This window comes from Mesoplodon bidens, assembly GCF_964165515.1.
Source record: "Mesoplodon bidens genome assembly, chromosome: 10".
Lineage (NCBI taxonomy): Eukaryota > Metazoa > Chordata > Mammalia > Artiodactyla > Ziphiidae > Mesoplodon > Mesoplodon bidens.
In genome coordinates, this window is record NC_138172.1 from 89670187 (window position 1) to 89687964 (window position 17778).

The window sequence follows — 17778 nt, forward strand, 5'->3', positions numbered from 1 at the left end:
ATGCTTCCAAATCCAATCTAAACCCACTGTACCATGGGTAAAGCACATAGTTTTCTGATGTAGGAATATCCAAGATCCAGGACACTAAAACTGTATGAAGTGTAATCTAACAGTTGTTATTTGATGGTCTGTGCCCTAAACCAAATATTTTATTTATTTCTGAACAGAAAATTAATTCTGTCGGACACAGAAATCTAATTTTGACTTTTACAGCAAAAGTATGGCATTTATTATAACTCTAAGACTAAATAAAAAACATCATGCTGATGTAAGAGATAAAATTTAAAATAAATGCAGTGTATTTTCTTTTAACACATATTAGGTTCACTTCCATCTGCCATCTTTTTGGAGGATGAAAAACTCCCTAGCTGAAATATGTTTGCTAATAAATACAACTTGAGATTTTTCTTTGAAATTAAGCTGTAAAAGTGTTATGAAAACTGTCTTGTTTGCAGACGGCGCCATCACATACTATTCTCATTATGGTCACTATACACATATTCTTAATACATAAATAACAAGCACTGACAAGCAAGGTAAAATAATAACAACATTGGATTCCACAATGGAAATTTTCAATCTGAAAAGGCAGGTCTAACATACTTTTCAAAAAACGCAAACAGGAAATGTGCAACAGTGAGTTGTGCAGTGTGGTCCTTAAAATCCTGAACTCACTAAATGTCATCATATTAGTAGGAGACTCTGGCTACAGGCTAATTTAATACTTAAATGTTAATATAATTTTCCCATTACTACATCTGCCATGAATGTTTTTTTAACCAATAAAAGCAAGGTTAGAAAACGGCACGTAAGGAAGAAAAGAAAAATCCTCCAGCAATATCCTTGATACGTAAAGTCATAAATATGCATTATTTCCAGGCCTAGCTTATTAAAAACTACTATACTTTCAAAAATGTGCGATTTGAGCAGAAATAAAGGAAGGAACTAGGTTAATAAAAAAAAATCTAAAAATAAGATAACTGAAATTAGGCTACTGTCTTGCCAGGCATGAATATATAAAACAGTGTAATTTTATTTAAAACATGCAAAGACTAAATCCTAAAATAATTAATTTCTTTAGCCACTGCAAGACAAGTGAGTCACAAAAATAGCAATGGATAAACCTTGTTACGAATACTATAATGTGGACCTGTATGTATGATAACTAAAGTATAAGAAAGCACGTAGCATTTCTATGTAAACTGCTTCTGAAGGATTATTATGGAATGCACACACTGACTGAACTTAAAGTGCTCGGGTTTTAAACATTAATTTACTTTGACTATGTGCATGTCAAAATGAAAGATTGCTGTCTGGATCCAGACATGGCGTATTAATATTGAACACAGGCATTCACTTCAGGTCAGTAGTCACTCCAAGTCGACTTCAGCAGGTGGTAAAAGTAATGTACTCATTAAAATGTATGTGTTACGAGGTTATCTCCACAAAACAGCTCTCAAATAGAGGTAGCCTTGAAACTGAAGCATTAGATATGCTAGAACCAACCTCTAATTGTCATAAGTCCGGAGAAAATTGAGCTTACTCTCGCTCCCTAATAACCAATAAATTTAGTTGCTTTCGTCAGTATCTAGGGAAAAGTCAGAGTTTTAAATTCCACAAAGCTAACCTGGCTGCCTCCAACAGAGTTAAATGCTCTTGAACCAACCTACACAGACTAGAGTATCATTTTAGATCCAGAAGCCAAATGTGGGAGTTTCCTTCATTTTGGATGTCTCAGTGTATTTCTTAATTAAGTAGAAATTCGCTCCTTTCGAGACTTCCCTGGTGGTGCAGTGGTTAAGAATCCGCCTGCCAATGCAATGGACATGGGTTCGAGCCCTGGTCCAGGAAGATCCCATATGACGCGGACCAACTAAGCCTGTGGCCACAACTACTGAGCCTGCACTCTAGAGCCCACAAGCCACAACTACTGAGTCTGACTGCCACAACTACTGAAGCCCACACACCTGGAGCCCGTGCTCCGCAACAAGAGAAGCCACTGCAATGAGAAGCCCACGCACCACAATGAAGAGTAGCCCCTGCTCGCCACAACTAGAGAAAGCCCATGTGCAGCAACGAAGACCCAATGCAGCCAGAAATATATAAGATTAAATCTTAAAAAACATTTACTCCTTTCATTTCAATTAACTCTATTCAAATTATTTTCCCCTTCTGTGAGATAATAAATTTCAGTTCTCCAGACTAAAGGCATAAAGCTCAAGACACTAGAGCTGACTCAAACCAAAGAGATCCCCCCCACCCCCGCCGCCCAAAAAAATTGCATCTGACCTTCAACATATATAACAGCATAACTACACCCAAAAAGCTCAAATACGTTTTTTTAAATTACCTTCCAACGTCAGGGATAAATCTTTTCCATTTATACCTGGCACACCTAAACTTAAACAAGGTCATTCTCTTTCACTTCTCTCACTCCTAAGTCACCCAATTATTCCACTAACAGATAACTCACTTCTTCATTTTAATAACCTTTTTAACATATATAAACTATCGTCTTTACAAGTTGTTCTTTTTTCCCAAAACAATACTGATCCATTTTGTACGTAAATAAGCAGACAGGGTCCCCAAATTTGTAATTAATCATTTCAAACTGCTTCATTTCCTTATTATCCACCCAATTACTAGATAAGGGAAGAACGGGAAAAAGACAGGTCAGCAGAGACAGGGGAAACAGAAGTCTTCTTAAAGGATGAGCGCGTATCTGCCTTGTTCACTGATGAATACACAGCACCACAGGCACACGATGAGTATCTAATGAATGAACGAATTTATAAAGAACCAGAGAGCACTGGAGTTCAACTCACTTACTTGAGATATAAGTAAACTGAAGGATTAAATGGCTTGGCTAAGATCACAAGGCAAGTTGGTCAGCTTTGCACAGAGTCTAACTCAATAGGTGCTGCTTTAACGTTGAGTTTTTCTTATTCTTTCTCCCACCTTTAGTACTTATTCTTTAAGCTCAACACAACTCTTTCTAGACATTTATGTACGTTTCCCTTTTGAAAAATAATTATGTACGTTTCCCTTTTGAGGGAAAGTAGTCCCTCCCCAGTTAAGGGGCTAATATTTCTAAAGATTTCCATAGCAGGAGAATATATTTGAGGGAATCTAAGATCTAATTGGAAGATAGGACAGGGAGACCAAAGGTAGAAAAAGAACCCATGGAAGCCCCTATCAATATCTGTAAAATTTACTACAGTCTAATAAAGACACTGCACTAAAAGAAAAGACAATAAGTGACATTTTACTCTTTCAGTTCTTAAGGATGGATACTGCGTTTTTAAGGTTCTCTAACCTCCCCTGCTTTCAAGAAAACTCAGGATTTCCCTTCTACAGTTTCATTCAAATGTGAGTAAACTTCTTTTGGCTTGCAGCAGATAAAATGCATTCTAAGAATGTGTCCAAACATTTGTAAGTCCAACAGATTCCTTTCTTACTGCAAAGGATTCCTATTTTGGGGGGTCCCAGGGACCTTCCAGCACAGATCTCAGCTGCCTCCCAGCTCTCAGATACAAGATGATAAGCACTAGTGCCCCAAAGTATCCCTCTCTTCCAGGATGAAAGGTTAAAACCTCTACATACGATCTATGAGCCATTTTTCTTCCTTTTTAATTGCCAACCCTCAATTCCTCTTTTCTAAATTATCTTAAAAAGCGGTGACTTAAAGATACCTAAGGAAAAAATTCTAACAATCCTGAAAGATTATGTAAAAGTAAATATAATACAGTCTACTGGAACTTCACACAAAGTAAAATCATACTGGGAGTGGGGGAAAAGTCTTCAGATTTGGTGCCTAGTTTCATATTCAGATAAAGGATTTTTCCATCCTCCATAACACCTGTAGGTTTAAAAGGCAGAACACCAGAATTAAGCATTCTAGTGGCAGCCAGTCAATGCTAATTAGTATGACACGCTTAGACTTATCAGGTGGTCCATGACCTACCCCATAATGAAATCTAACTCACTCCAAATGTTCTTGACCAAAGTAAAAGCATTTCTTTGGCAGGTGGCAGAAGGAATGATGAGTCAGGAAGAAATACTCAACACAGGCCAGATGCCTTAAGGTATCACCAGTAGAAACAGGAAAATTACAAGAACCAATTGAGGAAACTAACAAAGAACAATGTGCCTATTCTGTTCAGTCACTTTAAGCAGGAAATCTATACTTAAGGTGCCCACGAATCACAACATTTGTAAAGCACCGACAAGGCCATTTACTATGGTCAGGCTCATAAAAGGGTCTCAAAAATTTATAAAAGACTACTTGACCTAGAAAAATGCTAAATTTAATTCTTTCAGGCGGTAAGAAATCATCGGTGGTTTACACCTAATAGTAAAGGCAACACAAATGAGAAACCACCTCTGTACTCCATGGAATCACTCAGTAAATTTTACCTGTTTCTCATGAATGACTTGAACATTGATATACATTCATTCAATGAACACGAACCAAGTGCTTATTACAGGCCAAATATGGTAATAGGTACTAAGAATACAAGAAAAAAGGGCTCTCTCTGCACTCAAGTTCAGTCTTACAGGAGAGAAAGTTATGTAAACAAATAATTCCAGTAGAGTCTAATGAGTGCTACAAGCAGAGATGAAGATAATCTTGGTCGTAATAGTGTGTTAAGGAAAAGCCTGCTTTGGAGGTGTGCTTGGGGAGATGGGATAAGGAGGAATGGAATGAGAAATGTTGGAGAAGGATTTCACACCTGATATTTCTTAACCTAGTGCTGTACCTCTTTCAGAGTGAGAGAAAGGTGAAAAAACATGACCTGCCCACCCAACCCCATATTTCTGCAAAGTCAAATGGGTTATTTCACAGGCGAGAATTAAAAAGTCAAAAAAAAAAGCTTTATGTATAACGGAATCACTTTGCTGTACATCTGAAACTAACACAACATTGTAAATCAACTCTAGTCCAATATAAAATACATTTTTTTAAAAAAGGAGAAAAGAAGCCAAAAAAGAGATAAGTTCACTAACAATCCATGTCACCTTTAAAGCAAGACCTCCAGTCTTCCAACTTCTAATCCCTTATTCCTTCTATGAAATCACTCCATTCTGCCTCACTGGTCACCCACCCCCACCCCCGCCCGGAAGCCATCTATTATCCATTACTTCAATATCCCATCCTTATTTCCTAATTAACAGTCACCATCAGAAAAAGAGGTGCAAGAGAGAAATACATAAAACTAAAAGACATTTAAATAGATTAAAACACATATTTAAATTAAATTTCATTAAGTTACCGTTCATTTCAGAGACTCAAATTTAAAACATACATAATGGTGACTTTTCTTTATTAATACTTAATAATAGCTAACATTTATCAACCAGTTATTAATTTTCACAACAACCCGGTAACCCATTTTAGAGACAAGGAATCACAGGCTCAGAGAGGTTTGAGAAATACTTACTCAGTTATGCCAAGTATGCTAATTTAAAAATTACCCCACGTTTTTCAAGCATCAGTGTCTTTTAGATCAAGATGAGAACCAAAAATGGGGGACAACTATTTCAAGGCGAAAGGGACATTACACTTTCAGATAAAGGGCTAAATATTAGAAGGAAAAAAAATCCCTCCAAGTATACTTTTTATAGAAAGAATAAAAATAAATTATGTCTATTTTGTAATTTCCTCCATTACTAATGCATGCTTAAAGCAACTGATTCTAAGATAAATTTTTCTTGTTCTTTTCCAGTCCTTGACATAGACTGGTGAGTGGTACTGTGGACTAACAAGCGTATTCAACCAACACAGATGACTAAAATTTAAAAGCTATAACATATTAACGTATCTAGGCCACACAGAAGGGTCATAAGGTAAGATCATCAGCATAAATTAGCATATTATTATAAGGCATCTAAAGGAGCCAGACAATCTGCATGATAGATCTTTTTTTATACGAATATATAATGCTGATTGATTGGATTTTTTTTTTAATCACAAGTATTTTAGGAAAAAAATATTGCTTGTATAATATCACATTTTACTACTTCAGGTCCTTCCGTGAGAAGCACATTGGCCATTATGGGGAGCCAGGGGAGGAGCAGGGGGTGGGGACCTGTTGAAAGCATTTTGGGGACATTTAGCTGTCTTTCTCAGTTTCATGCTTTTTAAAAAAGTTATTCTGAGTGCATTTTTGCACTTTCTAATTTCCTTACAAAAATCCCTAAACACAAAGTCATTTAGGAAAATAATCTTTGTTATTTAGGAAAATAATCTTTGTTATTTACCAAATCCCTAGAATTTTACATCTAGAAAAAGACTAGGCTAAAAAACAGATCTGTTTCTTGCTAAATAATTAAAACACTCCATTAATCTCTACAATAAGAATATCCTAAGAGTATGGGCTCTGAAGTACTGTAGTGTCACAATGCTTTCCTTCAATTTTTCATACTATTCATAGCTCACAGAACAATTGTCAAATATTGGAAGAAAATGTCTAAGTGATAGTCTTTAGCTACTGAAACAGGTGCTGAATAATCAAATCCTCCTTTAATTAAGCATTTTTAAACAATTCAGACAAATCACATATGTATTATTATTACTAACATCAACAAAAGCAGCAATAAGAGTGAACATTTAAATATAAGCACATACACTCTCATGAACATAAAAGAACCCCTCTAACTGCCAACTGTGTCTTCACTTCACTTCAGAATTATAAGGATGAGTTTTTAATGGAGGAAGACATTAACTCTTTATTTCTAAGGATTAGTACCTTAAAAAGAGATACTTCAGAAAAAAATAACAAGAACTGAAATGTACAAGTTATGTTGACTTCAAACATTTTCTGCTTTTAAATAAAGGAAACAGTGGAAGCACACCTGAAATTATCTCAGATTTTTTTAATCTTACACCCAAAACAAGAGTCAAGCATTTTATATTAGTAACAGAAGCATTTTGTGCTGTTCTACATCCAGTAAAAATCACTGACAAATTCTGTTTATATTAGAAAACAACTACAGATAGCTTTTATTGGACATAAAAATATACTAATTGTATTATCTTCTGGGGTCATAAACTACGTTGGATGTAATATGCTCCATGAATAAACAATCAGGGAGGTTTTCACCTAACTGTATGGGAAATGTATGCACCATATCCTTTATATAAATAATCCTCACCTCAAGTCAATTTCATATTATCTAATTTTTGCATTCTTCACCTAGAGAAGCTATTCATAGAACCTAGATTCTCCTTTCATCTCACTACTGCCAGTAGGAAATTCAAGCAATGAAAGATTTTCCTAAATTTTCAAAGGTACTTTTACCATAAAGTAACATTCCAGAATGGATAAACCTATGTGGCATGACCTAAAAGCCACACAAATCATTTATTTATGGCTGTTATGTTTTAATCACTGGATAGTTTTTAGAGGCTTAAAAAAATTAATGGTTTTTGCTATACAAAAGCAACTATGTTTTCCATGAAACATTAGCTGTCACATTAATACATGGTTTTACCATTAATTATATTGGATTATACAGGAGCCTATGTCTACACGATGATTGTTAAATATCTGAATTTCCAAACCATTTCCAAAAAAATGTAACCTGGTCCTAGTAAACCTTACATGAATTAAAAATCCATTTACAAAACAGAAAATAAAACATTAAAAAATATAACCTCAATTTAATACATTTGCAGATAAAACATGTAACACATTTTTTCATCAAAAAGCAAAATATTATATATACGTAAACAGTGCCACCTTTTGGTACTTTTAGGAATTGAGCTTCTAAATTGTACAAAAATATCTTTAAATGTGATCAGAGAGCAAAGCAAGAAATTTAAAAAACATCAGTTTACAATTTAATAACATTAAAGTGTGATAAATGAGTTATTCATTTTAAAACATAAATATTTTCAAAAACTAAAATGTTACCTCATGTTTATATGTTTTCATTTCAATGTCATGAGGTTGGCAGAGCACCATTTCATTTCAAAGAAAACTGAGGCTCAGAAAATGTTAATGCCTGACTCAAATATCCCTCAGTTAAGAATGGCTGAGTCATCAGTATCTTGAAATTGCTAGTTTTTAAATTTCAACATTAATTCTTCAATAAGATTTTACAAAATTTTATTTGTACCATGTTTTTTGTATATACTTGCAAGGAAAAGATATTTATGTTTAAATTACTACATGAAGAACATACAAACGCTGACGACACTCTCACAGCTGTTTACATTTCACGAACACAAAAACTCTTCATCTAATACAGTATTCTTCCTACCTCTATGCTAAAAGAAAAAGCCTTCACTGAAAACTGCAAAGCCTTCTCTCATTTTTTTCCTCAGGAAAAAAACAGCCCTTGTTTATGGTTTGCACGCAATTTGCAACTTACCTAAGACACAGATAAAAAGCTGCTACGAATGAGATGGAAATGATGAGCTTCAAATATTCTCCCTAAAGCTTCTTTGCCTTATTTTGATCTCCTATTTAGATGTCTGTATAGCATTTTCAATGTCTTCTACTTTTACCTCTTTCACTGATTTCCTGAATAGTTTTTATGAGACCATAACATAGTTATTCTAGAACACCCTCACAGCTCCCTTATTTTTGTAAGCTAGCTAGTAACTCAGCTCTCACATGGAAAAAAGAAAGTATTCTCAATGATCTTTTATCCTTGATTCATTTGTTACTATGAATTTTACTCAAAGTGCAGTCATCGAGTAGTTTTTCATGGAGCAGACTTCAAAATCAGTTAATATGTAATGAACCCATCCTAAATTACTGCACACTGCCACTCAATTAAAAAGAAAGAAAGAAGACAACAGCTGATAAGATGGTAGCTAAAATGCTTACTGAAAACACTCAAAGAGTAAAAGCAAAGAGCAAGCCAGAGGGATGGGCCAGAAGTACTACATCTTCTGTGAAACACAACTCCACGATCAAATGCAATAATTAGACATTAACTCAGAAATGTTCATTAATTAGCGTCACCTCTTGTTCATAACATATTCAAGAAAAAGCACAGTATAAGACATAAAAATTGGTAAACCTAGCCATTTCTAAAAATGATTCAGTGGGAAAGACTGAATATAAACATGCTAAGCATACATTTTTAAAGGATTCCCTTTCACCCCACAGCTCTTTTTTCATCACTGGGAGTGCTGGATGCGCCCCCCCCCCAATAGTAAACAACATTCTGGATCTTCTCTAGAGACTCTTGATTTCCCTCCCCTATTTCTGAATGGATGAAAATCCCACTTTGAAAGCCCTTAGTTTTAATTCTCTCTGCTTTTCTCCCTGGGCAGAAAGGGAAAAATGAAGGAGGAAGTGCCACTCTCGTTGCCACCCTGTACTATGCCCCCTTACCAATCACTGCAAATAACTCATCTGAATACAAGCAATGCTCCAAGACCACTTTCTCTGCAAATGCACAGGCATACACACAAATACATGGAAATATATATATAGCCGAATTTTATTATGTTTGAAGGAACATCAAAATTTCTAATACTGAATTCAATCCCATTAAATTGAAAGCAATTACTGCTTCCAATATAATAAGAATGGATTAAATTAGATTTCTGATTCAATATAATTTGTAGTGTCCATGTCAGGTAAAGTGATAGTACGAGGATCTTATCTGAGACATGTCAGGACCATGAAGACTGGACTTGAAAGCCACTAAATAGGATTCTACTGAAAAACTCAAGGGACTCACACACATACCACATACCACATTTATTTAAACTTTAGAGTATAATTTGTATTCTGCTATAAAGAAAGAATAAAACTACTTCAATACATTATAGTCAAAACACTGTTTTTACTTGTTCACTAATGCACACACAAAAAAACACCTGAATTCCTATTGTGTGACAGGTACTGAGTTTGATGATGAAGGTGATAATACCAGACACACATGGAACACGTTTGTACATAGTAAAATTTAATCTTTAGAAAGGACTGCTGTAGTCATCTTCATTAAATAAATAAGGATACTGAAGCACAGAGGTATTGTCACTTGCCCAAAGTCATAAAGCTAATACATGGCAGTAGCTGGCTTTACAATCTGGCTCAATATTAACAGCTGGCTACAGTCTGCTCTTAATCACTAAGCAACAGTGTCTCTGAGATGCCAAAGGTAAAGATGATTAAGACAGAAGGAACTCACACACCATGGGAGAGAACATGTAAAAAGAAGATAAATTACCCCAAGACAGGAAGTAGCTGAGGTACCACCCCCTCCGAATGGCGGCAGTGCAAGTGGAGATACAGCTGTACAAGCAGTTACAGCTAATGATCAGATTAGGTGATCAGAGGTATAGTCACAACACACACGCATACACAAAAAGCCCTTAGGGCTTCCCTGGTGGCGCAGTGGTTGAGAGTCCGCCTGCCGACGCAGGAGATGCGGGTTCGTGCCGCGGAGCGGCTGGGCCCGTGAGCCATGGCTGCTGAGCCTGCGCGTCCGGAGTCTCTGCTCCGCAACAGGAGAGGCCACAGCAGTGAGAGGGCCCGCGTACCGCAAAAAAAAAAAAAAAGAAAAAAAAAGAAAAAAAAAAAGCCCTTAAATCACCCATTATATAAATGACACACACGAATTTGTGTATATAACACAGTACAAGAATTCTTAGAAACTGTTAAATTTGAGAATCACCAAGCTACAATGAAGGAATAACCAAAAAGAAAGTCTCTGCAAATGCCTGGACATTCAAATCATCTTGAATTAACCATCACACATGTGTTTGATGCTGGTAAAGTGGGAATGAGTGGGAAATTTTAAAGTGCTGTAATTTACTCCATTCTCCTTTAATATGAAACCTCTTTAACCTTAATATATGTTCACAGATTTGGGGATTACTCAAGATGCACCTTATATGAAGGTTAGTTTTTAGTTAAGTGTGAAAGCAATGTAATGATAAAGGTATCAAATGTTTGTCCTCAGATTCAAAAACTCCCACTTTAGCATGCTCTTCTGGGCAAAAGGACAATGACCACATTCTAGAACAAGCACAGTCAGGGCAACAGAGCAACGACGATGTCAAGCAGCAAGCAATGAGCGAATCATTTCACACGCGGTCTCCAGCATACATGTGGTGGGCGGGTATCTGAGCCGGGTCATGCTGCCTCTGAAAAGGTCAATTTGTATGACTCTTGTATAAGTACTACTAAAAAGTTTAAAGAGCAATAAATCAGAATAAAATAAAGTGTTAACTAATTTAATGACTTCTAATAATTTTATTAGAAGACTATTTGTAACACAATTCACTTTTCATATTAATGGCATAGATGCAGTGATCATGTAATGTAATACTGCCATCTACTGTCCAAGAGCTAAAAATACATCATGTCTTTAATCCAAACCAACTAGAATTTTAACAGCCAAAACAAGAGCCAACATTATTTTACATGTTCCAGTGTCAACATCTGAAAAAAAATGTTTTTTCCTCAAAATGAGAGACAACAATGCAAAAAGATAGATTTTTAAGTGAAGCTTTCATGGTAATTACTCATCTGTCCATTTTCTTAAAAAATAAAGTTTAAACACAGGACATTTCTAAATGAATTATCAAAAATAAGTTTTACAAAATCTCAAAGGGCAATATGAATCATTAAGCAATTAAGCAAAAGTGAAGTTTATGAAAATCTGTTAGTCTCTGTAAATTTGTCACTCATAAAAATTCTAAAATATTTTGAAGGGTGTACTTTAGGCAGAAAGATTCCAGATAAAGGTCTGAGGTGCAAGATGGAATGAAGAGTAAAGACAGTGACAAATATGTGGATGTGTTCAATTAAACATTGACCGTATAAAATATTAGTAAGGCCTAGAAAAAAATATTCTAAAATATTAAAACTAAAAAATATTTTTAAGTTGTTCAGTATCAGAATGCCAGCAATTTTGAAAAGACTGGTCATCTTAATACAACTGAGCACTCCAGAGCATTTACTCACAAAAATTACTGCAACTAATGTGAGTTGAAGTACTACCACTTACATGCTACAAGAAATGCAAACAAGAAGTTTAAGTGACCTGAAAAGGTCAGGCCAAAAGTGGAACAGGATGAAAAACGATCGAAAGTTCCCAGAGAAAGACGATAAAAAAAGATGAAGTTTTCCCGCATCTACCAGTGAGAAAATTGAGCTTAAAACTTTTATCAAAATAATTTGATTATCATGCAAGTTATTAACTATGACTGGGCATTCACTTTGACATAACACCAGGCTAAAAAAGTCAGGACCTGGAGCCAAAGTATCTTAGAATTCACAAGAGTGAACTAGATTTTCTCTTTATCTCTGTAAAAGGTGAAGAATCTAAGCAACCATGCAAGTTCACTCTCAAACATAAGGAAAACGTTGCTCAGGATTTAAACAAGAACAAAATTAACACTACTTAATTTGTAAGGATAACACACAATTTAGTACAGAATCAAAACTAGTGCCACTTAGTAGGCTGATGGTTGAAACACAGTTTTGTGTTTCCTATCACAAGAGGAGATTCCCCTTGAGATGAAAAGATGAGATAAAAAAAAAAAAACTAAATGTTTCCATGCTCTATTTAAAGAAGAAAAAGAAAACTAGAATGTAGAGATCAGAAAAATCAGCATGTATCCTATTTTATGTCACAGTAATGAAGAGTCCCTACATATAAGTATCATACCACGATACTTGTTCATCAGATTTGGCCTCAAATGACCTGTGACCATTCAAACACTAAATATATTCTCAAGATATAAAGATCTGCCACCAATGAGGACAATGAAAATAATTTACCAACATTCCAAAAGAAATAATCCAAAAACAATAACCAAGGCAGCATTATTTGGGGGGGAGGGGGTTAGTCTATAAAAATTGCTCACTTGAAGAACACACTCATGAAATGTTTGTGTTCAAATCATACTTCTGTAAAAAGCCACTGTACCTACAAGGACAGTTTAACTGCTTTCCATAACACAAACAGGTAACTGAGTTTTAGAGAATGACATCATTTTTCCTCAGCAGGTTTCATTCTTTGAAATGAGAAACAAGCAGGCATTATCTTATAAGTTATAAACCACCCTTTTCCTCAAAATAAAAAGGATTTGAAAGAGGCAACGAACAAGCATTTACTTCTCTGAGTAAGCCTCTGTGAGGTCTTACTATGGAGTAATTATACTCCTAGATTCACACAGTTAGAAGTAGCAATTTCAAGTATATACCTAATCTCTCTTTCCTCCCCAAACAGTAAAAATATCTACCATTGGTAACTGAGATTTCTGAATTTCTCTGTATACTGTTTTCAGTAACCTCTGTGTACATTATACATAATCTATTATATATCTCATTCTTATCAATTACAGAGTTAAATGAAAATATTTTTGGTCTACATGTGATTAATGAAATATTATTATAAACAATTAAGCAATAATAATTTTTATAAATTCCCATTATTCCACAATAACAAAAGAGACCACTGGCATATGTATCCAGAAATCATTCATATATCTAACCTAAATGAAAGACCTGTAGAGATTTCCTTATTAAATATTTTAAGGAAGCTAATGTTTATATTTTCTGGGCCTATGGCATCTAGACAAGTAAGAAAGTGGTCCTATAGTCTACTGCATGCAAGCCAGACTAGAATTAAAACTGATAAATTTCTAAAGTGGGTAAAATCAACAGTATGTAAAATTAATACAAATACATATAAGTAATACAGGCATATAAAAGAAATAAACTACATTAACAAGAAAAATAAATTTCACATTCAAGTGATTAAGGAACCAATTTCCCTTTTTACTATTCCCAAATAAAAAACGAAAATTAGGTTTGCATAACAAAGTTTAATATTCTCGTATAAACACATCAAGACTTATTTTACATAGAAGAGTACTGTTATAAGACTAATGGGCTAAAATGAATTAACGTGTGTTAGATATTAAATATCACCTAGGATAAGTCAAGCTCTGAATTTTTTTAATATTTAGGAAGTTATCTTAAAGGCTATTTTCTTAATTTTCAAACTGCACCATCAGAATGTATTAAGGTAAGTACAGGCTAAATTATACAAAAATTACTAATGAACACAGAGAAGTAATTCTAAAAGCAGATTGAGTGTTTTTATCTTTATAAGACTGATTTTGCTGTCTAAAGCATGAGTTATCAGGACTTCCCTGGTGGCGCAGTGGTTAAGAATCCGCCTGCCAATGCATGGGACACGGGTTCGAGCCCTGGTCCAGGAAGATCCCACATGCGGTGGAGCAACTAAGCCCGTGCGCCACAACTACTGAGCCTGTGCTCTAGAGCCCACGAACCAGAACTACTGAGCCCGCGTGCCACAACTACTGAAGCCCGCACGCCTAGAGCCCATGCTCCACAACAAAAGAAGCCACCGAAATGAGAAGCCTGCGCGCCACAAGGAAGAGTAGCCCCCGCTCACCTCAACTAGAGAAAGCCTGCGCACAGCAACGACACCCCAATGCAACCAAAAATAAATAAATAAAAATAAATTTTAAAAAAAAAGAATGAGTTATCAAAAACAGAGTTAATGACATACAATTATTTACGTATTGAAGGAAACAATGCTATGAAAGGAATAACTTTCCAATCTGCCCTTCTCCTCACATCCATCTTGAAGCTAGGATGAGCCAACTACACATGCAAAGGCAATGTGCTATGTGATACAGATTAGTGGTCAAGAGCAATGTTTTGGAGCAACAGACTTTACCGCCCATGTAATTTAAAGTAAGAAACCACCTCTCCATTCTCACCTATATGAATGGATGCTAATATGTCCTTTTATCACAAGGACTAAGCATGATAACACATATAAAGCACTGAGCCATTCACTGCCTCTCACAAAGCATTCAAATTATGTTCCCATTTAATGTACATACAACAGAAACAGACACAGATGTGTGTATGTGTCAGTTCATATACATATATATTTCCTAACTCTGTCCACTGAGAGGACCTCGAAGCACTGATACTTCACAGTAGCAATAAGCACAACTAGTGCCCAGATCTCTGGTCTGGTTCTAAACACTATTCTCCTAACGAAAGGGGTCAGGATTCCTTGGAAAAGTGGTTGCTTCCGAGGCTGGAGAAGGGAAAATACAACACTAGAATATCCTGTGGTGCCAGAAAATAAGGAAGTGCTCAAAAAGGAATGGGGGCATGTTTGAAGGACACAGGAGCCAGCCTAAACAAGGTCCTATGGCCAAAGTTGGAACAATACAAGAAAGAAAATAAATAGGGCTTCCCTGCTGGCGCAGTGGGTAAGAGTCCGCTTGCTGATGCAGGGGACATGGGTTCATGCCCCGGTCCGGGAAGATCCCACATGCCGCGGAGCAGCTGGGCCCATGAGCCATGGTCGCTGAGCCCGCGTGTCTGGAGCCTGTGCTCCGCAACGGGAGAGGCCACAACAGTGAGAGGCCTGCGTATCATTAATTAATTAATTAATTAATTAATTAATATAGCTCTGAACTATAACCTATAGAATAAAATAAATATCCATGAGTTCATACTGATATCAACAAATAAAATGGGGAGGAAAGGACAGCCCTTCCTCACAGAAGACTCTGATTAATAAATGTGGAAGAAAAGAAGAAAATAGAAAATCACCACTAGGCAAATATCACAGTAATAACGGTTGCAGACAAGATCCACTGATAGATACTAAAATTATCAAATACTAAAATTACTAGGCAAGAGGTTGAGGAGACACAGGATATTTATTAGTTACAATGAGAAGAATAGTAACTTTACGGTGGAGAAATCTGACAGACAAGGGGTAGTGTACTAACATCACGAAGCCCCCTGCCCGATGTGATGCACTGAGAAGGATATAGTATCACTCCTGTGCTCTTGCCAAACGTGCGTAACTACCTTACTCCAATCTAAGGTAATCAGAATTACCTTACTCTATCAGACAAACCCAAGGTGAGGGACATTCTACAAAATAATCGATTTTCTTTCAGAAGTGTCAAAGTCATAAAAGATGAGAAAAAACTGAGCAACTGTCACAGATTGGAGGAGACTAAGGAGACATTAGAAATAAACATAAGGTGAGATCCTAGATTGGATCCTGGAACATAAAAAGGATATAAATAGGAAACCTGACAAAATTCAAACAAGATCTGTAGTTTAGATAATAGTATTGCGCTAATGCTAATTTCCCAATTTATTAATTATACTACAATTATGTTAGATATTAAGATGAGGGGAACCTGGATAAAGGACATATACAAACTCTCAATTTTACTACTTTCCTGTAAGTCCAAACTTATTTCAAAATAAAATTTTTTTTAATATTATACACACACACACACACACACACACACACACACACACAGAGTCATCCCTAAGTATGTGCAGGGGATTGGTTCCAGGACCTGCGGCAGAGACCAAAATCCGCATATCCTCAAGTGCGGTAGCCAGCCCTCCATATCCGAGGGTTCCACATCCTAGGATTCAACCAACCATGGATTGTAAACATAACAGTGTATGTACTGAAAAAGGTCCCCGGATAAGTGGACCCACACAGCTCAAAGCTGTGTTGTTCAAGGGTCAACTGTAGTTATCTAGACAACATATATTAGGTATCATTTTGTTTTCCCTTAAAATCATCAAATTATGCTAAAATGTCCTTTAGTTGCTGAAGTTAGAACAGATATCTCTAAAAAACTTAGCTCTGAAAATTTTAATCAATAAAATACATTACAGATCTCATTACCTGTAATTTTATATCCATAAGCAGCTAGTTGTCCAGCCATATATTCTCCATCTGAATTATTATGAGAACAACCCCAAGTTCGTATCCAAATTTTCTGTATGCCTGGAATAGTGCTGTTAATGAATTAAAAAAAAAAAGTCTCATTAAGGGATTTTTAAAATAAAAAGCACTAGGTAATTTCTGGGCCCATTATGCAAAAATACTCACTCACTGCAGTCCATTCACAGGCTATTGATTAAATGCACCAACTTAATACATAATCTGCTGTTACACCAAAAATCTAAATACAAGATAAAATAACAGCACAGAATTCTAAGTTAAGACTCTATATAAAAAATATCTTTTCTCTGAGTTGTATTTTAAATTCAATACTACTAAATATTACCACTAAGTTCAACTCCTGGAAAGGTACAAACAAATAACAATAGCACAAAAAATGGTTCCAGCAGCAATGGCAAATAAAGTTAAATACATCTAAAGACTACTATATACTAGTTACAATCTTTATTTTATAACTTACAGATATAAATAACCGAATCAAAATGAAAATCTGTCACTCTACAGCACTATTCAAAGCGTTCCATATATAAAAATAGAGTTCTGAAAAATGTAATATTTTTACAAAGGAAATAAAAGGACTTTCAACTTGGATTGCCCTAATAATTAATAATTAAATAGACATTACCTTAACAACATGTTTAGGACAAACTTAATAAACTTCATTCATTAAAATATAAGCAAATTTTAAATTCATACATCTTATGAATCTGTTCCAAACAAAATAATCAAGTGTATTAAAACTCTCAACAATTTACTAGGTAAACAAATATAAGCATATTAAAACTATATAACTGCATATTCCTTTCTGGCTACGTTGTATTCGAATTTCACTAGAGACCTAATATAACAGTGTAAACAGCACAATAATTTGTGCCCAATGCCTTTAGATGATCCACAAGTATTTGTAAATTTGCTAAGAAAAACCAAATGCCCAAACCACCACTATTTCATAAGAATCACAAATTCCAATAAAATTTTTAATGTGGGAGTAACAATTACACACCAACTACTGTAACAGCAAAG

The 17778-nt window shown here is 35.3% G+C and overlaps 1 protein-coding gene across 7 annotated transcripts in view; it reads right to left on the reverse strand.

The window, feature by feature from the left end:
- The window catches only part of CDKAL1 (CDKAL1 threonylcarbamoyladenosine tRNA methylthiotransferase), a 661934-nt gene that overhangs the window by 630702 nt on the left and 13454 nt on the right, over positions 1–17778 (reverse strand). For all 7 annotated transcript variants that reach the window (XM_081245696.1, XM_081245693.1, XM_081245699.1 and 4 more), the window contains one exon: positions 16696–16808. In XM_081245696.1, coding sequence (XP_081101822.1) covers positions 16696–16808 — 113 coding nt within the window. The remainder of the gene's footprint in view (positions 1–16695; positions 16809–17778) is intronic.